Source organism: Grampus griseus (assembly GCF_964374135.1).
Source record: "Grampus griseus genome assembly, chromosome: 3".
NCBI lineage: Eukaryota > Metazoa > Chordata > Mammalia > Artiodactyla > Delphinidae > Grampus > Grampus griseus.
In genome coordinates, this window is record NC_139019.1 from 172,435,571 (window position 1) to 172,455,240 (window position 19,670).

At 60.7% G+C, this 19,670-nt stretch overlaps 1 protein-coding gene across 3 annotated transcripts; it reads left to right on the top strand.

Annotated features, from left to right (window-relative positions):
- Positions 1-9,078: 9,078 nt before the first annotated feature.
- Positions 9,079-18,782, top strand: RNF126 (ring finger protein 126). 3 transcript variants are annotated; one of them, XM_082650571.1, is made up of 9 exons: positions 9,079-9,226; positions 15,537-15,595; positions 15,842-15,905; positions 15,989-16,233; positions 17,021-17,089; positions 17,164-17,233; positions 17,689-17,782; positions 17,909-18,024; positions 18,105-18,782. In XM_082650571.1, the coding sequence occupies exons 1-9, from the start codon at positions 9,152-9,154 to the stop codon at positions 18,249-18,251; spliced, it is 939 nt and encodes a 312-aa protein (XP_082506697.1). In that variant the 5' UTR covers positions 9,079-9,151; the 3' UTR covers positions 18,252-18,782. The 3 variants fall into 3 exon arrangements, with proteins under 3 accessions (XP_082506697.1, XP_082506698.1, XP_082506699.1); XM_082650572.1 differs by having other exon boundaries at positions 16,022-16,233; XM_082650573.1 differs by having other exon boundaries at positions 16,094-16,233.
- The last annotated feature ends 888 nt before the right edge of the window (positions 18,783-19,670 follow it).

The following is a 19,670-nucleotide window of genomic DNA, read 5'->3' on the forward strand; positions in this document are numbered from 1 at the left end:
CGGGCGGGCGGGCTGCAGGGAGGGCGGCGGCGGCACCACTTCCAGCGCGCGGCCGGCGCGCCCTATAAAGGTCCCGCGGGCTGCGGGCGGGGCGGGGCGGGGCGGGCCGGCCGGGGCGGGGCGCGGGGACGGCGGGGCGCGGGGCAGTGTCGCGCGCGATGTGGGCGGCAGCTGGTCGGGGGCGGGGGCACGACCCGGGAGCCGGGCTCATGGCTGTGAGTTCGAGGTGTCGCCGTGCGTTTGGGGGACTGGCCGGTGAACCAAGGGGAGCGCGTCTGCGGATCCGTGCGCGTCGTGTTATGCATGTCGTCGCTGGGGTGGCCCCAGTGTGCTCTGGACTCCTGGCCTGTCCTCCCCGTCCCTACACGCCCCAGGGACCTCAGCCCCAGCCAGTTCCCTAATCACACACCCCCGGCCATCCGCCTGGCCACTTGGCCCCTGGAGCCGGTGGGCACGGCTGGGTGTGAGCGCGTGGAGGGACGGGGAGGCTGGTGGGGTGGGAAACAGAGGCAGAGAGGTGTGGCAGAGAGAGACCCCAGAGACACGATGGTCCTGACAACATCGCTGACAGCAATAATCATACCACAAGAGTTACACTGTGGTAAAGTGCCCACTGTGCCTGGCCTTTGCCCCTCACAGCTGAGGTTGCACCAAACACCCCAGGCCTTTGCAAACCGTGCCCCCAGGCCACATCAACAACCTGCTGACTTCTCTCCTCCAAGGGTCAGTGCTCCCTGTCCTGGGACACCCTGGAATCCTGGGTTTTCCACAATTTATCATGGCCACATCAGCGTGGGCCTGGGAAGCACTGAGTCCGCTGGGGCCTCAGTGCAGCAGGATGCTTTTCCTTTTTTTTTTTTTTTTTTTTTGCGGTATGCGGGCCTCTCACTGTTGTGGCCTCTCCCGTTGCGGAGCACAGGCTCTGGACGCACAGGCTCAGCGGCCATGGCTCACGGGCCCAGCCGCTCTGCGGCATGTGGGATCTTCCCGGACCGGGGCACGAACCCGTGTCCCCTGCATCAGCAGGCGGACTCTCAACCACTGTGCCACGAGGGAAGCCCCTGCTTTTCCTATTTTGGAGCTGATCTCTTCAATCTTGGGGGCCTCCCAAATTGTTAGGGCACCCCAACAGGCTCATGGGTCCTGTGCAGCCCCTCTGTGTTTGTGCTTCTGGGAAATAATTAGTGTCAATCTTCTGGTAGCAGGGCCCTTTGGGGGATGCTGGAGCCTCAGGTTGACCAAGGCAGACCCAGTCCCGTCCTCGCTGAGCTCATGGTTTGTCAGAGTCATAGACAAGAAAATACATAGAAAAACAAACTAATGTATAACTTTTAAGAGTGCAAAATGCTTTTAGGAAAAAACAAAAATGATTGAGGGCAATTGGTCATCTCCCAGGGCCACCTATGCCTCATCGCCCCCCATCCCTGCATCTGCCCCCACCCCGGGTGTAGAAACAGGATCCCTGAAGGCACAGCCCTTCCTCTGCATGCACGAGATCTGCTGCTGGCCGACACCATGCCCAGACCACTTACTCCACCTTAGCTGCCCAGCCTGGCCCGTGTCCCCAGGGCAGTGCCAAGGGCCGCATTACTTCCTAGCAGCACTGAGGGAGGGCACCCAGCTGTCTCTACCTGGCCTTGGCCTCTGACAGTCCAAGGAGATTCTCCCCTGTTGGGAAATGGGGCAGGAATGAGACCCTGTGTTCTCAGCAAGGGTGTGCGGGGGCTGGACAGGGTGACCTTGGCCGAGACCTGACCCTACCATGGCTCAGCCACCCCGTCCTGAGCTGTGCAAATAAAAGGGCCATTGTCGGCCTGGCGTGGGTTCGAAACTGAGGCCAGCGGCCAGTGGCCTTCTGCTCCCCAGCCTGGCGTGTCTCCCCAGCCCAGAGGCTCTGCACTGGGTGACCTCAAAAAAGTCATGGCCCTCTTTGGGGAGCCCTCTTCTGAGTATCTCCCATTTGTGCCCTCCTCACCACCCCGACCCAGCCTGCAGCCTGCTTCCTACCCCAGGCGCCTGCCATAACGTTCCTCCCTAGCCCATACCCATCATGACTCCCCAAAGTCCCTGCTCACCACCCCAGGGAAACCGACAGTGACAGTCCAACATAAACAGAGCTGTGATGGAGGATGCTGGACCTGACCCAGCCTGGGGAGATCAAGGCAGACTTCTCAGAAGAGGAGGACATTTACATTGTTAGATTGAACAGTGGGGGAGGGAAGGAGGGATGGGAAAAGAAGTCATGGGATGTGTGTGCTACAAGTAAGAGAAAGCCCGAATACAGCCCCCTGAGACATGTGGGTCCCTGGACCCTGTGAATATGTCACCTCCCACGGCAAAAGGACTTTGCAGATAGGATTAAGTTGAGGCCCTTGGGATGGGAGATGATCCTGGGCTATCCAGGTGGGCCCAGTGTCATCACAGTATCCTTGAAAGTGGAGAGCTTCCCCACTGTGTTTGGAGAGATGCAACATGAGAAGGACTTGATCTGCTGTTTTTGGCTTTAAAGAGGGAGGAGGGGGCCTCCGGCCAAGGAATGTGGGCAGCCTCTAGAAGCTGGAAAAGGCAAGGAACAGATTCTCCCCTGGAGTCTCCAGAAAGGAATGCAGCTCTGTCAGTACCTTGATTTTAGCTCAGAGAAACCCACGTTGGACTTCTGACCTCCAGAACTAGAAGAGAAAAATTTGTGTTGTTTTAAGGCCCCAAGTTTGTGTCGATTTGTGACAGCAGCTAATACAAAGGGGTTCAGTGTCGCAGTGATATGGTCCCTGCCTGGCTGGAGACAAACGAGGGAGTGAGCCCTGGTGGAAAACGGTCGCAGGACAGAGACCCTAGGAGCAGGAAGGTTTCCAAGGAGGTGACTGAGGCCTGGAGGGAGAAGGAGGCATCTGGTGGAAGCCCAGTCCAGTTTGTGCCACCCTGGCCAAGCCACATGTGACATCTCCATGCCTCCATTCTCTCATCTGTAAAATGGGCACAGATCCTAGTACTGCAGATTTCAGCCAGGACACCAGGGACAATGCCTGGTGCAAGGTAGGGGCATGACATGGTGCAGAGATTCTTATTAATTAAGAATGGGTAAGTATTTTGCCGTTCCCCACAATGCTGTAAGGCAGGCATCCATTTTACAGAAGGGGGAAACTGAGGCTGGAGGAAGGAAAGTGACTTTCGGGTGGATGCGTTACAAAGCCCCACAAGGTCGGGAATGGAGCCAATACCAGGTAAGCAAGGTTCCAGGACCCATGTGCTGAGCCCCGAGCAATCAGGGTGAGCCCCCAGGTTGTGGCTGGCATCCCTGCTCCGGTTCCAGCACCAGATTTTCCTTTGGGAGATCATCTCCTGCAATCCCAGCTCAAATGTCCCCAAGAGTGGGCACCAACCAAGGCCCAACCACTTAGAATCATCGGACATTCAGCAAACCAGGAAGAGTCAGCTCTGAGACTTTTGCTGGGAAAGGGACACCCACTTCTTGCCTGAGCTAGAGGGGTGTGAGCCTGGAGCTGCAGGTGGCTCCTGCCAATGGCCAGGGAGAGGCCGGCGCAGTGGGACACTGAGCCAAGAGAGGCAGCAGCAATGCCCTGTGCTGTTCTTGGAGGTCCTGGATCCAGCTGTGCCTGAACTCCGCCTCCCCAATTAGATAAAGCTGGTTTAAGAGGCGTTTCTATCACTTGCTGTGGACAAAACCAGCTTACAATAAGCCCGTTTACATTTTATTCAAGCGGAGCCTTTAGAATCCAGAGCAGCGGGTTCTGCAGGGGCTGTAGGAATCACACACACCCTGATGTGCCACTGCGTCCAGGACGCAGGTCATGCGTGGCCTGGTCCGGAACGCTCAGGGTCACCCGATCCCATATTACTCAAGCCAGAAGAATGCTTGTGATAGACTCCACATGAACTTAGCGTCTGCAGCCCTTGGACTAGACGTGAAACGCTCCAGGCTGTGGGAAGCAAGGCCTTGCTTGTTCCCTAATGGGACATATGATGATAACCAAGGCAGCACTGAAGACTCGGCCACGGTAGATAGCATGGGAGATCTCTGAACAGAGCTGGGCATTATAACGCCCCCATCGTACGTACGGTCCCTGCTCCAAACGCCACCCATGGCTCCCCATAGCCCCTGGATGGAGTCCAGGCTTGCCGGCCTGGGTTTGAAGCCCTTGCTTCTGAGCCTGCTCACTTCATGCCCCTTCCCGCAGCTACTTTACCACGTTACCCCCGAATGTCCCCACCCCATCCCCTTCCCTACAGCAGATAACGGGATTTTACGCAGGAATCTGGCGGCCACGTTTGCGGCAGAAGGTAGGGCCCGCCCTCAGCCCAGAGGTGAATTCTGATTGGTTGAACAGAGTTGACGGCTGTCAGGCACAACCATGTGATACAGCACTGGCCAATGGCCTGTTGGGGGTGGGGTTTCAAGGAAAGTCACAAATGCCCAGGCGGACTGTGTCTGGAGGTGACCCAGTAAAGCTTGACGTATGAGTTTCCTGTTTGCTGCTTTAACAAAGTGCCGTAAATTTAGCTGCTGAAAATAGCACACATTTATTACTTCTGGAGATCAGGAGTCCGACAGGAGCTGAAATCAGACGTATTTGGGGGCCTTTATTCTGCGCATCACGGCGCTCAGTATTGTTGAGAGCGTGGCTAGTTTCGCAGACATTTGTTGCTGCATCCCGGTTGTGTTCTTGCTCCTGGCTCACAGTCGATCCTCCACCAGCATCTTGATTGAGGGATTGCATGGTGGTCTCTGTCCCTGCCAGGCTGAGAGGTGGAGGGGCCCCACCCCCTTTTCCGGGGGTGGGTGTGGGTGTGGGGCAGCCTTGGTAAAGCCCTGAAAGCTGATTACCCAATTTGGTAAACGTGCTACTGTTTCAGGTAAGAGAGAGGCCTGCTTTTGGAAGTACGCCTGGTCGTGTTTGGGATAAAGGGGCGTGGGGGCAGTAACGTTGCCTGAAATTCCACACAGACACAGAGAGAGAGCAAAAAATGTCAACCACTGGGGCGTCTGGGTCAAGGTCGCCCGGGTCAATAATACCCTTTGTATTATTCTTGAAACTTTTCTGCAAGTTAGAAATTGTTTAAAGTAACAACTTTTGAGCAGCGCTCAAGGGACATTCATCAGGAGAGAGAGAATGGAGGCATCCATCTTCCCCACTGGCTTCCCCGTCCCTGTTCTGACGGCTTATTCCTGAAAGATTCTTTGAGCAGCTAGAAATGAAGGAAGTTTGATCTAACATGATGGTGACTACCCTCCTGGGGAATAGCTTGGGGAATATCGGAGGTTCTGGGGCTGCAGGGTCCTGGGTCCTGGTCTGGGTATGGGTGACTCAGGGGTCCACGTCAGGCCATTTGAACAGAACTCTGAGGAATTACTGTGTGTGTTTATATCTCCAAACCAACAAATAAAAAACAAAGTTAAAAAACAAACCCATTCCACAAACTAAAACATATGAATTAAAAAGTGGGGCTTCCCTGGTGGCGCAGTGGTTGAGAGTCCGCCTGCCGATGCAGGGGATGCGGGTTAATGCCCTGGTCCGGGAGGATCCCACATGCCGCGGAGCGGCTGGGCCCGTGAGCCATGGCCGCTGAGCCTGCGCGTCCGGAGCCTGTGCTCCGCAACGGGAGAGGCCACAACAGTGAGAGGCCCGCGTACCGCAAAAAAAAACCCAAAAAAGTGAAAAAAAGGAAAAAGCACAACTCAAAAAGTATCAACAGAAATCAAAATCAAACAAACAAAAAAGCAAATGGGGCTTCCCTGGTGGCGCAGTGGTTACGAATCTGCCTGCCAATGCAGGGAACACAGGTTCGCACCCTGGTCCGGGAAGATCCCACATGCCGCGGACCAACTAAGCCCGTGCGCTTGCACTCTAGAGCCTGCGAGCCACAACTACTGAAGCCTGCGCACCTAGAGCCTGTGCTCCGCAACAAGAGAAGCCACCGCAATGAGAGGCCTGCGCACCACAACAGAGTAGCCTCCGCTCGCCGCAACTAGAGAAAGCCCGCGTGCAGCAACGAAGACCGAATGCAGCCAAAAATAAATTAATTTTTAAAAAGCAAATGAAAAATAGAAATAAAAAACACAAACCAACAAATATAAAGAAAAAAAGGACATAAGAAAATATTTAAATAAAAGAATAGAAAGCAAACCCCCAAATGCATGAGCAGATAGCAGTGTACTCATACCTGTTGAAATAATGCTCGGTGGAGCGGTGGCCTGCCTGCAAGGTGGGTAACAGCACTGCTTTCTCCAGCTCCAAAGCCTCCAAAGGTCCCTCCCAGAGGCTTGATTTGAACCCAAGTCAGTGACTTGGGCGGGGGGTGTGTGTGACATGGTTCTGTCCTGAGGGGTTACCTCATAATCCACTTTCAAAGACTTTTCAAGAAAATGCTGAGAACCCATCAGGAGGCACCTGTGTCTCGCTGCACCCCGCAATCAGAGAGCCCTGGGGTGGCCAGGGCACCCCTCACAAGTCTGTCCCATCAGTGGCAGCAGCAAGGTGGCCACCAGTCACAAATGGATGCCTGAGGCCCAAGAACCTCAGGAACACTGGATCACATGCAGACAGTGGCCCGATTTCTTGAATTCAAATGCCCCAGTCCCAGGGTGACCAGCAGGGCAAGTAGCCCAGACCCAGAGGTCCAATGGTGGAGTCTGCTATATGACCATGTTTGAGCCTCAGTCTCCTCATCTGTAAAATGGGAGTCTTCATTTTTCCCACATCATGGTGCTTGTGTGAGGATTAAACTTCAGGCCTGGCACATCCTGAGCTCTTAGTTTTATTATATGCAAAACCCCATATTCTTGTTCCCACTGTATCCCCAGCACCCTGTGCAGGCCTGGCGCTGAGGTGCTTTTGAGCACCTACTATATGCAGGGTATTGGCTTCACATATTGGGAGACACCACTGATAACTCCTGGATCCAGGAGTGGCCGTGGCAGGGGGAGAGGGAAGAAGGCACTGGGCAGCCGGGTGCAGCAGGAGATGTGGGCTCCCCCAGGATAGGGTAGGGGCAGCCTCATGAGAAGCAGGTTAAGAGAAGGGAAGGTAGGAATGGCACTCCCAGCAGAGGGCATGACCAGGCAAATGCCCTGAGGTGGGATACAGATTGGCCTACCCATGGGGGCCAATGAGACTGGGCTGGGGAGGGGTGGGAGAGGGGCAGATAAACTCAGGGCAGGCAGCAGGGCCCAGTGAGGAGGTGTTTTGGGTACCAACAGGTGCCCCAAGCCTAATCCAATCTCACAACCCTGAGAGGCAGTTTCTGCCACCTGCCCAGAGAGGTTAAGCGAGTTGCCCAGGACCACAGAGCCAGTGTGACTTGGTGGGATTTGAACGCATGCCCGCTAACTCCAAGGCCTCTTGGGCAGTACCTCATAAACTTCTGCAGGATGGGGAATGCCCTGGCAGTCTAGTGGTTAGGACTATGTGCTCTCACTGCCGAGGGCCCAGGGTTCAATCCCTGGTTGGGGAGTTAAGACTCCACAAGCTGCGCGGCAAAACAAACAAACAAACAAACAAGAAAACTCACACTAAAAAAACAAACTTCTTTAGGATGAATGAATGAATATATGTCTTCGGTGCGAAAAAAGCCCAGGGCTAGGCATTAACGGCCTGAGGCAAAAGGCCCATCCTGGGGGGCGGGGCAGGGGTGGGTGGGTGTTGCCTGGTTTCCCAGCAACAGGGTTGGGGCGCTCTCTGGTGGTCAGAGCAGGAATGGCTTGGAATCACTGAGCCTTGAGGGGTACAAAATGGTGGCTGGCAGACAAGTCCCTGTTCCTAGTCTCTTGACATTCAAAATCGTTTATACACAGGCTCCAATTTGTAATTCCTTGACACTCGTGCTCCAATGCTCCCTTCAGCAGGAAGCGCAACTCCAACCAACTCCTATTCGTTCTTCAAAGCCCTGGCTCCAATGTCCTCTCCCCTGGGAAGTCCTGTCTGTCTCCCCAGGCTGAACCAAGTCTACTCTAGGGACTCATCCTCCGGCTCAACCTCACGGGGCTGGAGGGTATCTGCAACCAGCTCTGTCTCCTCCAGACATGGAGTACTTCAGAAAACCGCTTTTATTGCCTGTTGAGTCTGTGATTGCCCCTGCTGTGTCCTTGCACCCAGCAAAGGGTCTGGCATACTACAGGAGCTCAATGAAAGTTTGTCGAGTGGATAAAGAAATAAGTGCATGATTGGCCTAGAACTAACCTCAGAAATGACCCTGGCCTGCTGATTAATTTTTTGGGGGGTTTAGGTTTTCTGCCCTCTTCTCACCCGAAGACATCATGGAAACAAGGCCATACCTGGCAGGCCTCAGACTCTCTTATCCCATGTGCCACACTGAGACATGGGAGGGCAGCCCTCCTTGATTCAGGAATGGGTCTCCTGTCTGTATGCATTCAACGAATGTTTATGGATTGCCTGTGTGCCAGGCACTGTTCTGAGTCCAGCTGGGAACAAGATACAAAAATCCCTTCTGTTGTGGAGCTGACCCTACAGTTTATCAGGCGGAAATGAGTGCTATTGCAGAGGGCGCCTCAATAGATGGACATTTGAGCAAAGACTTGAAACGTGTGGGTTAGGAAGCCACGCAGGTGTCTTGGGAACGGTGCACCGGGTAGGGGCACAGCCAGTGCAAAGGCCCGGAGGTGAGAGCGCTCAAGAGCGTCCCAGGTACAGTGAGGACAGAAAGGTAAGAGAAAGGTGGGACTTGGCAATAAGAGCAATAATGAGGGAAGCGGGGACCTTTGTAGATTTGTAGAAGAGGAGGGGCTCGGACCCGCCCAAGACCCGCCTTCGGCCTTTCCCGCAGCCTTCGGCCCCGCCCCCAACCCCACCCCGGGCCCTGATCCAGGTTTGCCAAGGGTACTCGGCCTCGCCCCCTCAGGACCCGCCCCCCTGCCATCCCCACAGCCTGGCCCCGCCCCGGCCCTGCGCCCGCTCCTAGTTTGCCCCTCGGCAGCCACCGTCGCCCGGGCCACCGCCCGCCGCGTGCGTTGCCTGCTCCGCTTCCGCCGCCCTTCCCTGTCTCACGCCGTGCGTGCCCTGCGTGCCTTGCGTGAGCGTGCGCGGGAGCGTCGGCCGGCGAGGGAGCAGCAAACGGCCGGCGGCGGGCGGCGAGTGCCGCGCGGGGGGCGGGCGGCGCGGAGGAGGCGGCGGTGGCCATGGCCGAGGCGTCACCGCAGCCCGGACGGTACTTCTGTCACTGCTGCTCGGTCGAGATCGTGCCGCGCCTGCCGGTGAGGCCCAGGCCAGGCGGGCGGGGGCCTTTGCCTCAGCCTGAGGCGAGCTGGCTCGGACGGGGAAACTGAGGTCCCCGCGGAGGGCCCGGAAGCGGGCGGCCCTGGTGGCGCAGCTGGGCCGGCGGCCGGGAGGGAACGGGGCCGGCCCCGAGCGCGGTCGGCGCCGCGGCCGCCTCGTGGGAGGGAGTCGCCGCTCTCCCGGGCCCGACGGCGGCCCAATCCTGCGTTCTTCTGCCTCCCGGGGGTGGGGGCCTGCACCCAGGTGGGCCCTGCGCCCTCGCCCGGGTGGAGGCCGCGGGAGGGCTGCTCGTGAAAGGCTCGGTTTCCAGACCTCTCATCCCGGAAGTTCCGAGTCGGTAGGTCCAGGATGGGATCAGTGCCCCAGCTCCCGGCCGACCCTCCCCCGCTGCACGGGTGGAAGACTGAAGGCACGGCGGCCCCGCTCCCGGCATTTGCCGCTCGGCTAGCTCCCGGGGAGCAAGAAGCGGGCGGTGCGGTTGACCAGGGGAAGGAGCTGCAGGTGGCAACGATTGATAGAGTACCAGCTCTCCTTGGTCACCTGGTTGATTTTAGAGCCAGGCTCTTAGTCCTGCCTTTGCAGCTGTGGGCTTTCCTGGGGGAGGTAGGAGGAGTTGGTGGACATAATCCCAGCTTCAGAGGAGACTGAGCTAGAGTCAGGGTTTGGAGGGGAGAGGAGTGCCTGGGCCCAGGAGGAGAGAAAGGGTAGAGGTGGTGTGGCTTCCAGAGGCAAGGGGCTTGGCGGGGGTGCATAAATCGAAACCCTGGGTGCATGAGCAGACTTGAGGAGCTAAGACTTGCCCCACTCCCCCACTCCAGCGTCCCGGAAGAAGTCCTCCTTCTGCGTCTTCCGGCTCCCTGCACGCCCCAGCAATGGGTCTGGTTTCCTCGACTGGCAGGAAGGGGCTGGTCGCAGGACAGTCCCCAGCCTGGAGGAGCTGCACGCAGCCCCTCGCAGCTGTTGTGAGCCCTGGACAGGCCCTGGGTCTCAGGCTTACCCCAGAGTGGCCTGTCCAGAGCCATCGGAAGCCTGGGGCCGAGCAGTCTGTGTTGCTAGCTGTTTTGGCCTCCCCTCCTGGGGCCAGCCTGGGGCCCGGGTCCTGGCCCCGAAGGACCCTGATCTTTTCCGACTGTCACTGGGCTAGCGGGGTTTTTCCTAGTCACAGGATCCAGTGGTGACAAGGTAGCCATGACCTTTGCCCTCCCAGTTTATAGGGAGCCAACGCTGAACAAGCGATTGGCAAATATTTGATCGGGAACTTGGTAAATTCTGTTAAGCGCAAATAATGGCAGGGAGGGGACCGGCGTGGAGTTTGGGACGGGATTGGAAGACGCCCAGTAGAGTGGGTGTCTGTTTATGAGTAAGGGGCGCACTTGGTGTTCTCGGGGGCAGGAAGGTGGGCTCTTAACGTGGTGACGTTGGAAGTGCCCCACCAGCAATTGCGCTCCCCGCCACCACCCCTGCCCCCCAGCCCCGGCCGCCCGCCAGCACGGACCTCTGTTCACGGGAAACCGACCCGAGGTTGGTGTGCAGTGAGACGCTGGCTGGTGTTGAGCTGCTCCTCCTGACCTGCTGTCGCGGCCCTCTGCCCGCAGGCTTCCTCCCAGCAGCCCAGACGCCCTGGGCCTCGGTCTCCTCGCCTGTCAGACGGGTTGGCGAGGGCACCCCTGTGCTTGACGGGCACGCGTGGGCAGGGGGGGCCCGGGAAGCCGGGGAGGGGCTGGTGCCTGCCTGGAGCGGGCGTGTGGGAGCAGGAACCGGACCGGCTGGCCGATCCGGAGGCCTCTGCGCAGGTGCGCAGGCCCAGACTCGATTCCCCCAGGAAACGGGAGCACCAGGGACGAGGTGGACATGGGGCGTCCGTGGGCGGGCCCCGCGGGTGGGCGGACCAGGTGGTGTTTGGGGTTTGGCCCACCACCACGGGTGGCCTTGTTGAGGCCTGCTGTCCTGTGGATGACCCCTGTCTTCCTCTCAGAAGTGTCCCTGAGCAGGGTCGGAGGACGGGGACAGGACCTGGCAGCTGCCTCGGAGGGCCATCAGGGTGAGGAGAGAAGGCCCGTGTGTGTCCCCAGCCTTGTGCACCCGCACCTTGTCCTCCACACAGAGCCGCTGGGGAGCAGGCTGGGCCCCCACCCACCCGGCGTGCTGTGCTGCTGCCGAGGGCGCCCATTTCCCCCGCTGCTGCCGAGGCCCAGGGAGGCTCAGCCCTGCGCCTGGAGTTGAGACCCAGGGGCCCAGAGATGAGGGCTGCCCCACAGGGCGGGAGTCTGGGGGTGCAGCAGGGGGCTGAGCCCCGGAGGGGCGGCTGGACGAGGGGTGCCAGACAGAGCCACACTGTGGGGCTCCCCGGCTGCACCTCCAAGCCTCCCGGCGCCGTTGGAGGCTGAAGTGAGGCGCACCCCCGGCAGGGTGGGCCCATGTGTCACGTCGATGGGCGCTTGCCGGCACTTAGCGGGCCCCAGGTGATGCGAGGCCCCGGGACGGTGCTGCACCCCGGCATTCAGCAGCATGCGTGGGGCTCACAGACGCTGGGGAGGACAGAGGGGCGTGAATGCGCTTTGTGTGGCAGCTGCTAAGACGCAGAAGAGAGTGCTGCGGGGCAGGGGCACTTGCCCACGGGGTCTGGGTGGGCCCAGTGACATCTGAGGAGGGTTGCCCCTGGGGTCTGTGGGCTGGTGAGGTCAGGCTGGGAGCACGAGGGGCTGCAGGGGCGTGGGGAGTCTCGTCAGGTCTGTATCTGGACCTGAGCTCACATACCCCCCGCAGCTCTGCGCCCCAACCCTTTCTGGGGGCCCTGGGCCCGCCGAGGCCAGCATCTCTCCAGCTCCCACCTCAGCGTCCCCGGCTTCACCACACGCGCCTGGCCGGGGACCCTGGGTCTGCACGTGGTGTGAAAGGGCGCGTGAAGGGTGAGGCCTGTCTCTGAGGGCCCCAGCTGGCCGAGCACAGGGAGCAAACGCTCAGTAAACGTAGCACTGTAGCACTCGTCTGCCGGTCTGCGGCTGTTGCCGTGGTGATGATGACTGGATGGCCCTCTTGCCGGCCATCTCCTCAAGATGAGGAGTCTTCGGCTAGGAACAGGTGCTCACGAGCTAGGGTTCTACGAGGGAGACAGGCCCTGCCCTGTGGGGGGCGAGCACTCCATCCCAGGGTTTCCACCGCTTTTATTACACAGTGATGTAATAAAAATCTCAGGGACACGCCCTTGGAGGAGAGCATTGGAAGATCAGGGTCTGGGCCTTCCCCACCGCCTGCGAGCAGAGCCCGGGGCCCTGCCTGAATCCCTGGGTGCGGGGCGAGCACTGCTCAGCCAGGCCACTCAGTCTCAGGGCGTGGGGCTCTCCAAGGATGGAGGGCGCAGAGCAGGGCCTGACCACAGCCAGCACTGAGCTGCAGGACAGCCGCGGCTGCCGGATTCCAGAGCCTGGGGTTGAGGCCACCCTCCATTTGCAGATGGGGAGACCGAGGCTTGCAGCCGGGAGGTGATGTTTGAGCAGACCCAGCTTCCAAGAGGGAGCAAGCCAGGTAGATATCTGCTCGGATCGAGGGGACACAGGGGACAGGGGATGGCAGAGGCCCAGAGATGGGCGGAGCTGGGAGTGGGCGTGGCCGGGCTGGGTTGTTCTGGGGCTGCAAGGTGAGGTGGGGAGCACTTGGGCTCAGGGAGACACAGGGACTCCAGAGAATGGCGAGGTGACAGGCTTTCAGGCACCCAGGAGCAGTGGCGAGCCTCAAGAGTGGAAGAGGGGGTGCCCGATCTCCAGCAGGGTGTGGCACCGGCCCCGCCCTGGCTCTTCCAGGCTCACCCTGGGGCAGGGTGCGGGCCTGGGGCAGGCAGGGTCCCCAGGAGAGAGAGAGATGCTTCTCACGGGGGTTCTGCCAGGCTCCAGTGAGGTTCTGGACCTGCCTGCTGACCTAGATCAGACCCTGGTGGTGTGGGCAGGCCAGAGTCCTAGCTTGCCTGTGAGCTTGTGTTCAGGGGCCGTCTGGTTCCCAGCTTCCTAACCTCGGTCACCACAGACTCACCTGCAGCCACGTTTGCCTGTGTCCATTGCCCTCCCCATGGGGGCTGGGCAGAGGGGGTGAGAACCCTGGTCACCCATCACAAAGCCTCCTGTGGCCACGTTTTGCATCCTGTGAAACGTTGAAATAAACAACAGGTTGAGGGCTGGCTGGGGGGCCTTAGGAGGAGCCCCTGAGTGATGTCCCCGCCGGCCCTGGAAATCCCACGCCAGTGACTACTGTCATGGCCACTCACTGTGTAGGGGAGCCTCCCCTGGGCCCCTCGCCCCTGCTCAGGAGGGCAGAGCACTGCCATCCCTGTTGTTTCTGGCTCAGCATTATTGCGATACACCACCCACTTAAAGCATACACGTTGGTGTGTTCAGTCCACTCAGAGTCCTGAAGCCAGCAGTCACCTCTGTCCAAGTCCAGAACATTCCATCACCCCAAACAGAAGCCCTGTGCCCATCAGCTGTCACCACGGCCCCTGACAACCACTAGTCCACTCTCTGTGTCTGTGGATTGGCCTGTTCTGGACGTTTCCCATCAATGGATCACACACTGTGTGTCCTTCTGTGTCTGGCTTCTCTCACTGAGCATCCTGTTGTCAGGGTCCATCCACGTGGTAGTGAGTGTCGAGGCTTCACCCCTTTACGTGGCCGAGTGATGCTCCCGTGTGTGGAGGGACCATGTGGTGTTTGTCCGTCATCCGCTGGTGGACACTTAGGTTGTGTCCACCTTTGGCTGCTGTGGACGTGCGTCTCCGTTGCCTCTGGTGGGCACCTGGCTGTGGAATCAGGGTCGTGGGGTGACTGTGGCTGTTTTCCGAGGACGCTGCCCCGTTTCACGCCCCCACCGGCCATGTAGGGGCTCCGATTCCTCCAGCTCCTCCCCGCACTGGTCCCTGCTGGCTTTGTGGGTCCAGCCGTCCGGGGCAGGTGTGAAGTGTGTCCTGCTGGTTTCAGGTTGCGTTTCCTTGTTGCCTGTGTTGTGTGTCTGTTCTTGGCTTGTTGCCACTTGTCTATCTTGGGAGAAACGTCTGTTCTGATCCTCTGTCCGGTTTTTGTGTTTGTTTTGAAGTTTTGAATTTTATTTTTATTTGTTTATGCAGCAGGTTCCTATCAGTTATCCATTTTATACATGTTAGTGTACGTATGTCAATCCCGATCTTCCAGTTCATCACACTGCCATTCTGTCTGGCCGTTTTTTAACCAGGGTGTTTGTCTTTTCGTTGTTGAATTGTGAGAGTTCTGTAGGTATTCTGGATACAAGTCCCCATCACCTGTGCAGCTCCAGCCGCCTCCCCGTGGCTCAGACAGCGTCCTCTGATCCTCGACCTTCCTTTGCTTTCTGGAGCGGGGCACGTGGGGGGACACGGTATGCACCGTGATGGTCCCGCCGTCCGCAGGGTGGGCCGTGCCCGCTGCACCCCGGCGTCGCTCCCCGCAGAGGGTGGCAAGGCCAGCGGTGCCCTCTGCCCCCAGGAACCGCGCCTCTCCCCGTGGGTACGCGGCTGGCCTCGGGTGGAAGGACCTCACGCTCGCGGCTCAGCGCCCTGTTTGCGTGGCTTTGGGACACGTGTGGCCTGGGCCCGGTTCTGGGCCAGAGTGGCGGCTTTGGTGCTCAGACGTCTTGCCGTCCCTGGGGCAGGTCCCCCTCTCCGCTGCCTTGGAACATCATGGTCTCTGCCCGCTGGCTGTCCGGCCTGGGGAAAGCAAGGGCTGGGAGGGCAGGTGGCCGGTGTGGATGGAGTCGAGCTCCAGCCTGGTGTCATGGGCTGCATGCTGGGGCTGCCAGAATGTTCCGCAGGCCGGTCCCTCTGCCTGGGTGGTGCCTCCCGCCCTTGGTGGCCACCTTCCTGGGAGCAGATCTGCTCCGAGGCCCAGATAGTCCTGGAGCCCCGCTAGTCACTCTCCCTGCCCTCCTTTTTGTGCGAGTGTGGGTGAGGGTGTCACAGAACACTCTCGTGTCCCCCAAGTTGGGAGAGTTTGCTGAACCCACGTCAACTAGCTTGTTGATGGATGCGGCTGACTGGAGGCCCTGAAACTGTGACTTCTGTCACTGTGGGGAGCACCGGCTGATGGACTCGGGGACATGGGAGGTCGAGGAGGCCACCTGCGAGGGGAGCATCGGAGGCCGTAGCCAAGGGCAAGGGCGTCTGTGCGCCAGCCCTGCCCGGGGCGGCCCGGCCGGACCTGGCGGGTTCACACCCAGGGCCTTGAGATGACGCCCATGCTGGCCCTACCACAGCCCAGAGATCACGCTCGCTGCCCTCTCCTCCTGCAGGATTACATCTGCCCAAGATGCGAGTCTGGCTTTATCGAGGAGCTTCCAGAAGAGACCAGGTAAGGCTGCCCCCGGCACAGACCCCTGGCCCGAGGGTGCGCTGGCCGAACCTGGTAGGGGGGACGGGGGGGCCGTGACGAGGGCCAGCGGCTGGACCTGGGTGGGGGTTGGGCTGGACCTCCGCCCTTAGGTTCCTCAGCCTCCTGCCTCAGGCCCTGGGCAGGGGCTGTGGAAGGCGGCCTGAGGCCCATGGGTGGGGGGGGGTCCTGCTTTTGTCCCACTGCTGACGGCGCCTGTCCTCCCAGGAGTGCAGAGAATGGCTCGGCCCCCTCCACAGCCCCCACGGACCAGAGCCGGCAGCCGTTCGAGGTGAGCGGTGAGCAGTGGCCTCTCTCCCTGCCCCCGCCCCCTCCGCGCCCCCATCCACGCGGTCACGGCCCTCCTCTCCGCAGAACGTGGACCAGCCCCTGTTCACGCTGCCGCAGGGCTACGGGCACTTTGCTTTCGGCATCTTTGATGACAGCTTCGAGATTCCCACCTTCCCCCCCGGGGCACAGGCCGACGACGGCAGGGACCCCGAGAGCCGGCGGGAGAGAGAGCAGCACTCCCGGCACCGGTACGGCGCCCGGCAGCCCCGCGCCCGCCTCACCGCGAGGCGGACCACCGGCCGGCACGAAGGCGTCCCCACGCTGGAAGGGTGAGGGGGCCCGGGGGCGGCCGCGGGCGGGACGCTCGGGGCTTCGAGCCCGCCCCACCCCGCTCAGGCAGAGCAGCCAGCTATCCTTCCAGGAGGTTCTGTGGGCACGGAGGTGTGGGTGCTGGCTCAGGGGCTGTCCCCTGGGCAGGGCAGTTCCCCGGTGGGTCCGGCTGGCCCGAGGAGCTGTGTGCCCACTGCCTGCCTGCCCTCCCCCACCGCCCCCGCCCCCAATCGTCCTTCTCAGAGGGGCCTCCGCCCCATGGGCATCTTCATCTGCTGAGATGCGCTGGTCCACGCCCAGACGAGCCGTCCCGGGTGCAGGCGAGCAGTGGTATGCGGTGTCCAGTGTCCCTGCCCCTCCCGCGTGCGGGGTCATGAGGACAGGAGGACCTAGTAGGCCCGTCCCAGCCCTGCAGGAGTCGGGGCTGAGCTTTCGTGGGTCTTTGTAGATGGAACTTGACTGCAGGTAGGCCGAGGCCTGTCCAGCTCAGGACACAGCCTTGGCTCACTGTGACCTCAGCCGGCACGTTTCAGGGCCGCCGCGAACAGCCGGGCTGATCCCACGGTTCCTCAAGCCCCTGGGATCCCCCACGGTGCTTTCCCCAGGTTGCAAAATGAGAGTTGGATGCAGTCGTGCATTGACAGGTGCCATGCAGCCCTCAAGGAGACACTGCCTTTGGGCGCCTTTCGTGTTTGGTTCTTATTATTACCAGTTGAAAAGCCAGCCCCTTGACGCCGGCCCCTCCCTGGGAGGGCGCTAACCTTGGGCCTGGCTGCTCTGTTCCAGGATCATCCAGCAGCTGGTCAACGGCATCATCACCCCGGCCACCATCCCCAACCTGGGCCTGGGCCCCTGGTGAGTAGCTGGGGGGGTCCCCCTGTGCCCTGTCCGGCCCCTCTGCCACTTGAACCCCAGACTTCTTTGCCCAGGGGCGTCCTGCATTCAAACCCAATGGACTACGCCTGGGGGGCCAACGGCCTGGATGCGATCATCACGCAGGTACAGGGGCCTCCCTGGGGCTGGCACTGGGCACGACGACTTTATAGGCCCGTGCTCCCTGGAGGACGGGGTGTCGTCTCCCACGTCCGCGTCCCTGGTGGCACTTGTGAGGTGGGGACGTGACCACCTTGGGGCCTTCCACTGAGCATTTTTGTCACTGGCGCCTGGTCCCCTGGTTGTAGCCGCGCGAGGATTTGGGGAGGTGCCTCGGCCGTGGGAGGTGCCTGCCGGCCCCGGCTGTGAAGTGACGCTCACTAGATGAGAAGAGTGGGCAGAAGCCCGGGGCTGGGCCTCCTGGGGGCAGCTGACCTCTGACCCCTGAGGGGGTCGGGCCAGGACAAACGGGGCCTCGGTGCTTTTGCAGGTAACCCAGCCTTGCATTTCAGAGCCCCGTGGGGCGAGGGCCCTGCCCGCCCGCCAACAAGCTCCCGGCACTCTGGCCTCTTGTGTTTCAGCTCCTCAATCAGTTTGAAAACACGGGTCCCCCACCCGCAGACAAAGAGAAAATCCAGGCCCTCCCCACCATCCCCGTGACCGAGGAGCACGTAGGTACGCGCCTATGCCCAGCCTTCTCAGTGGTCCGGAGGCCAGTGTGCCCTCCATCCCCTGGGACACCTCTGGCGGGGGCTGCAGAGAAGCCCCCCTGAGAGCCCCATGGCCTGCCCGCTCCCACAGGCTCCGGGCTGGAGTGCCCCGTGTGCAAGGACGACTACGGGTTGGGCGAGCGCGTGCGGCAGCTGCCCTGCAACCACCTCTTCCACGACGGCTGCATCGTGCCCTGGCTGGAGCAGGTGAGCGGCGGGCCGGCCCGGGACCCTCCCCGCCCCGCCCACCTCTGAACAGCTCCCCTCTCCCCTCTGTTCCCACAAAGCACGACAGCTGCCCCGTCTGCCGAAAGAGCCTCACAGGACAGAACACGGCCACCGACCCCCCGGGCCTGGCGGGCGTGAGCTTCTCCTCCTCCTCGTCGTCCTCCTCCAGCTCGCCCGGTAACGAGAACCCAGCCAGCAGCTCCTGAGCGTCCCAGCCGACCCCCAGGGCGAGCACCGGGCTGCGGGTCGGGACTGCGGATGCCGCGGACTCCCGCACCCCTCGCGCCCACGGACTGCGGTGCCGCCGGGGGCCCCCCCGCGGCACAGGCTTGGAGGACCCGCCCCTCCCGGCTGCTGAGGGAGCCCGGCCTCCCCAGGGCCGGGCGGGCCAGGCTAGGCACATGCCGCCTGGGCCGTCTGACTCCCTTCCTGTTTGTCTCTGACCTCACCCTCTACGTGTTCGACGGCAGAAAGGTTTTTATAATTTTAAATTATTACTGCTTTGAAATAAATGGACGTTTGAGCTCACTCGCGGCCCTGCATGATCTGTGGAGAGACAGGGTGGAGTCGCTCGGCTGGGGTCCCAACCGCGTGGACAGGCCGTTGCGCCCCACTCCAAGCTCGGGGCCCCGGGACCACCAGGATGACCAGCAAAACAAGGACGAAACTGCTCTGACAGACGTTTTTTAAAGGAGAAAATATGTGTATCTTGAAAGCTATTTAAAAATACATCTACTTAGAAAGAAAAGCAGGTGGTTGGCGTGTTACTTGTGTGCGTCGGGGGGCGCAGCCCCGGGCCGGGGAGGTGAGCCGGCCGAGCCCCCGCAGCTGGCGTGTCATCCACAGGCTGTCCCCCATCAGGGTCACACGGCTGCCTCGGCCGGTGAGTGTCCAGCCTGCGCCCTGGGAAGTGCCCCCCATATTGGTCTTCTGTCTCTGAAGTGGAAGCTGGCTGCTGGGAGGGGTGGGAGCCTCCCCTGCACCCTCTTGGCTCCACCCCTGCAACTCGGAGGAAGATCAACCCCCAGGAGGCTGATCACGCCCCACCCCCACCCCAGCCTGTACACCCTGCCGGATCTGAGGGGCTCTGAGGACACCGTGTTCGCGTCTCCAAGGGCAGCTGTGACAACTCACCAAAACTTGGTGACTTAAAACAACACGCTTATCATATCAGTCCTGGGGTCACAATTTACATCTTAGGGGCTAAATGCAGGCGTGGGCAGGGCTGGTTCCTCCAGAGGCTCCAGGGCAGCATCGGTTCCGCCTTTTCCAGCTTCTAGAGGCGCCGCACCCCTGGCTCGCGGCCCCTCCTGCATCCTCACAGCCAGCAGCGCAGCATCTCCCGTCTCTCTCTGCCTCTGACCCTCCAGCCAGCCTCCCTCTAATAAGGACCCTGGGATGATGCTGGGCCCCTCAGGGAATCCAGGGTCGTCCCCATCTCAGGGGCCTTAACTTAATCCCACCTGCGAAGTCCCCTCTGCCTCATGAGGTGACACGTGCTCGGTGGCCCAGGACCAGGCCCTGCCAGTCTGTGGCGGGTCGGTGTTCCCCAGGCTCCCTCACCTCCTCGCTGCCCCAGGCACCCCAATGAGTTCCCAGGTCCGAGCCTTTGCTTGGCTGTGCCC

Excerpts from the sequence above, each read along its gene's own strand:
- RNF126 (XM_082650571.1), top strand. The coding sequence starts at position 9,152 with ATGGCCGAGGCGTCACCGCAGCCCGGACGGTACTTCTGTCACTGCTGC. Across the intron at positions 17,090-17,163 it reads AACCTGGGCCTGGGCCCCTG|GGGCGTCCTGCATTCAAACC; the intron begins GTGAGTAGCTGG and ends TTCTTTGCCCAG. Across the intron at positions 17,234-17,688 it reads TGGATGCGATCATCACGCAG|CTCCTCAATCAGTTTGAAAA; the intron begins GTACAGGGGCCT and ends CTTGTGTTTCAG.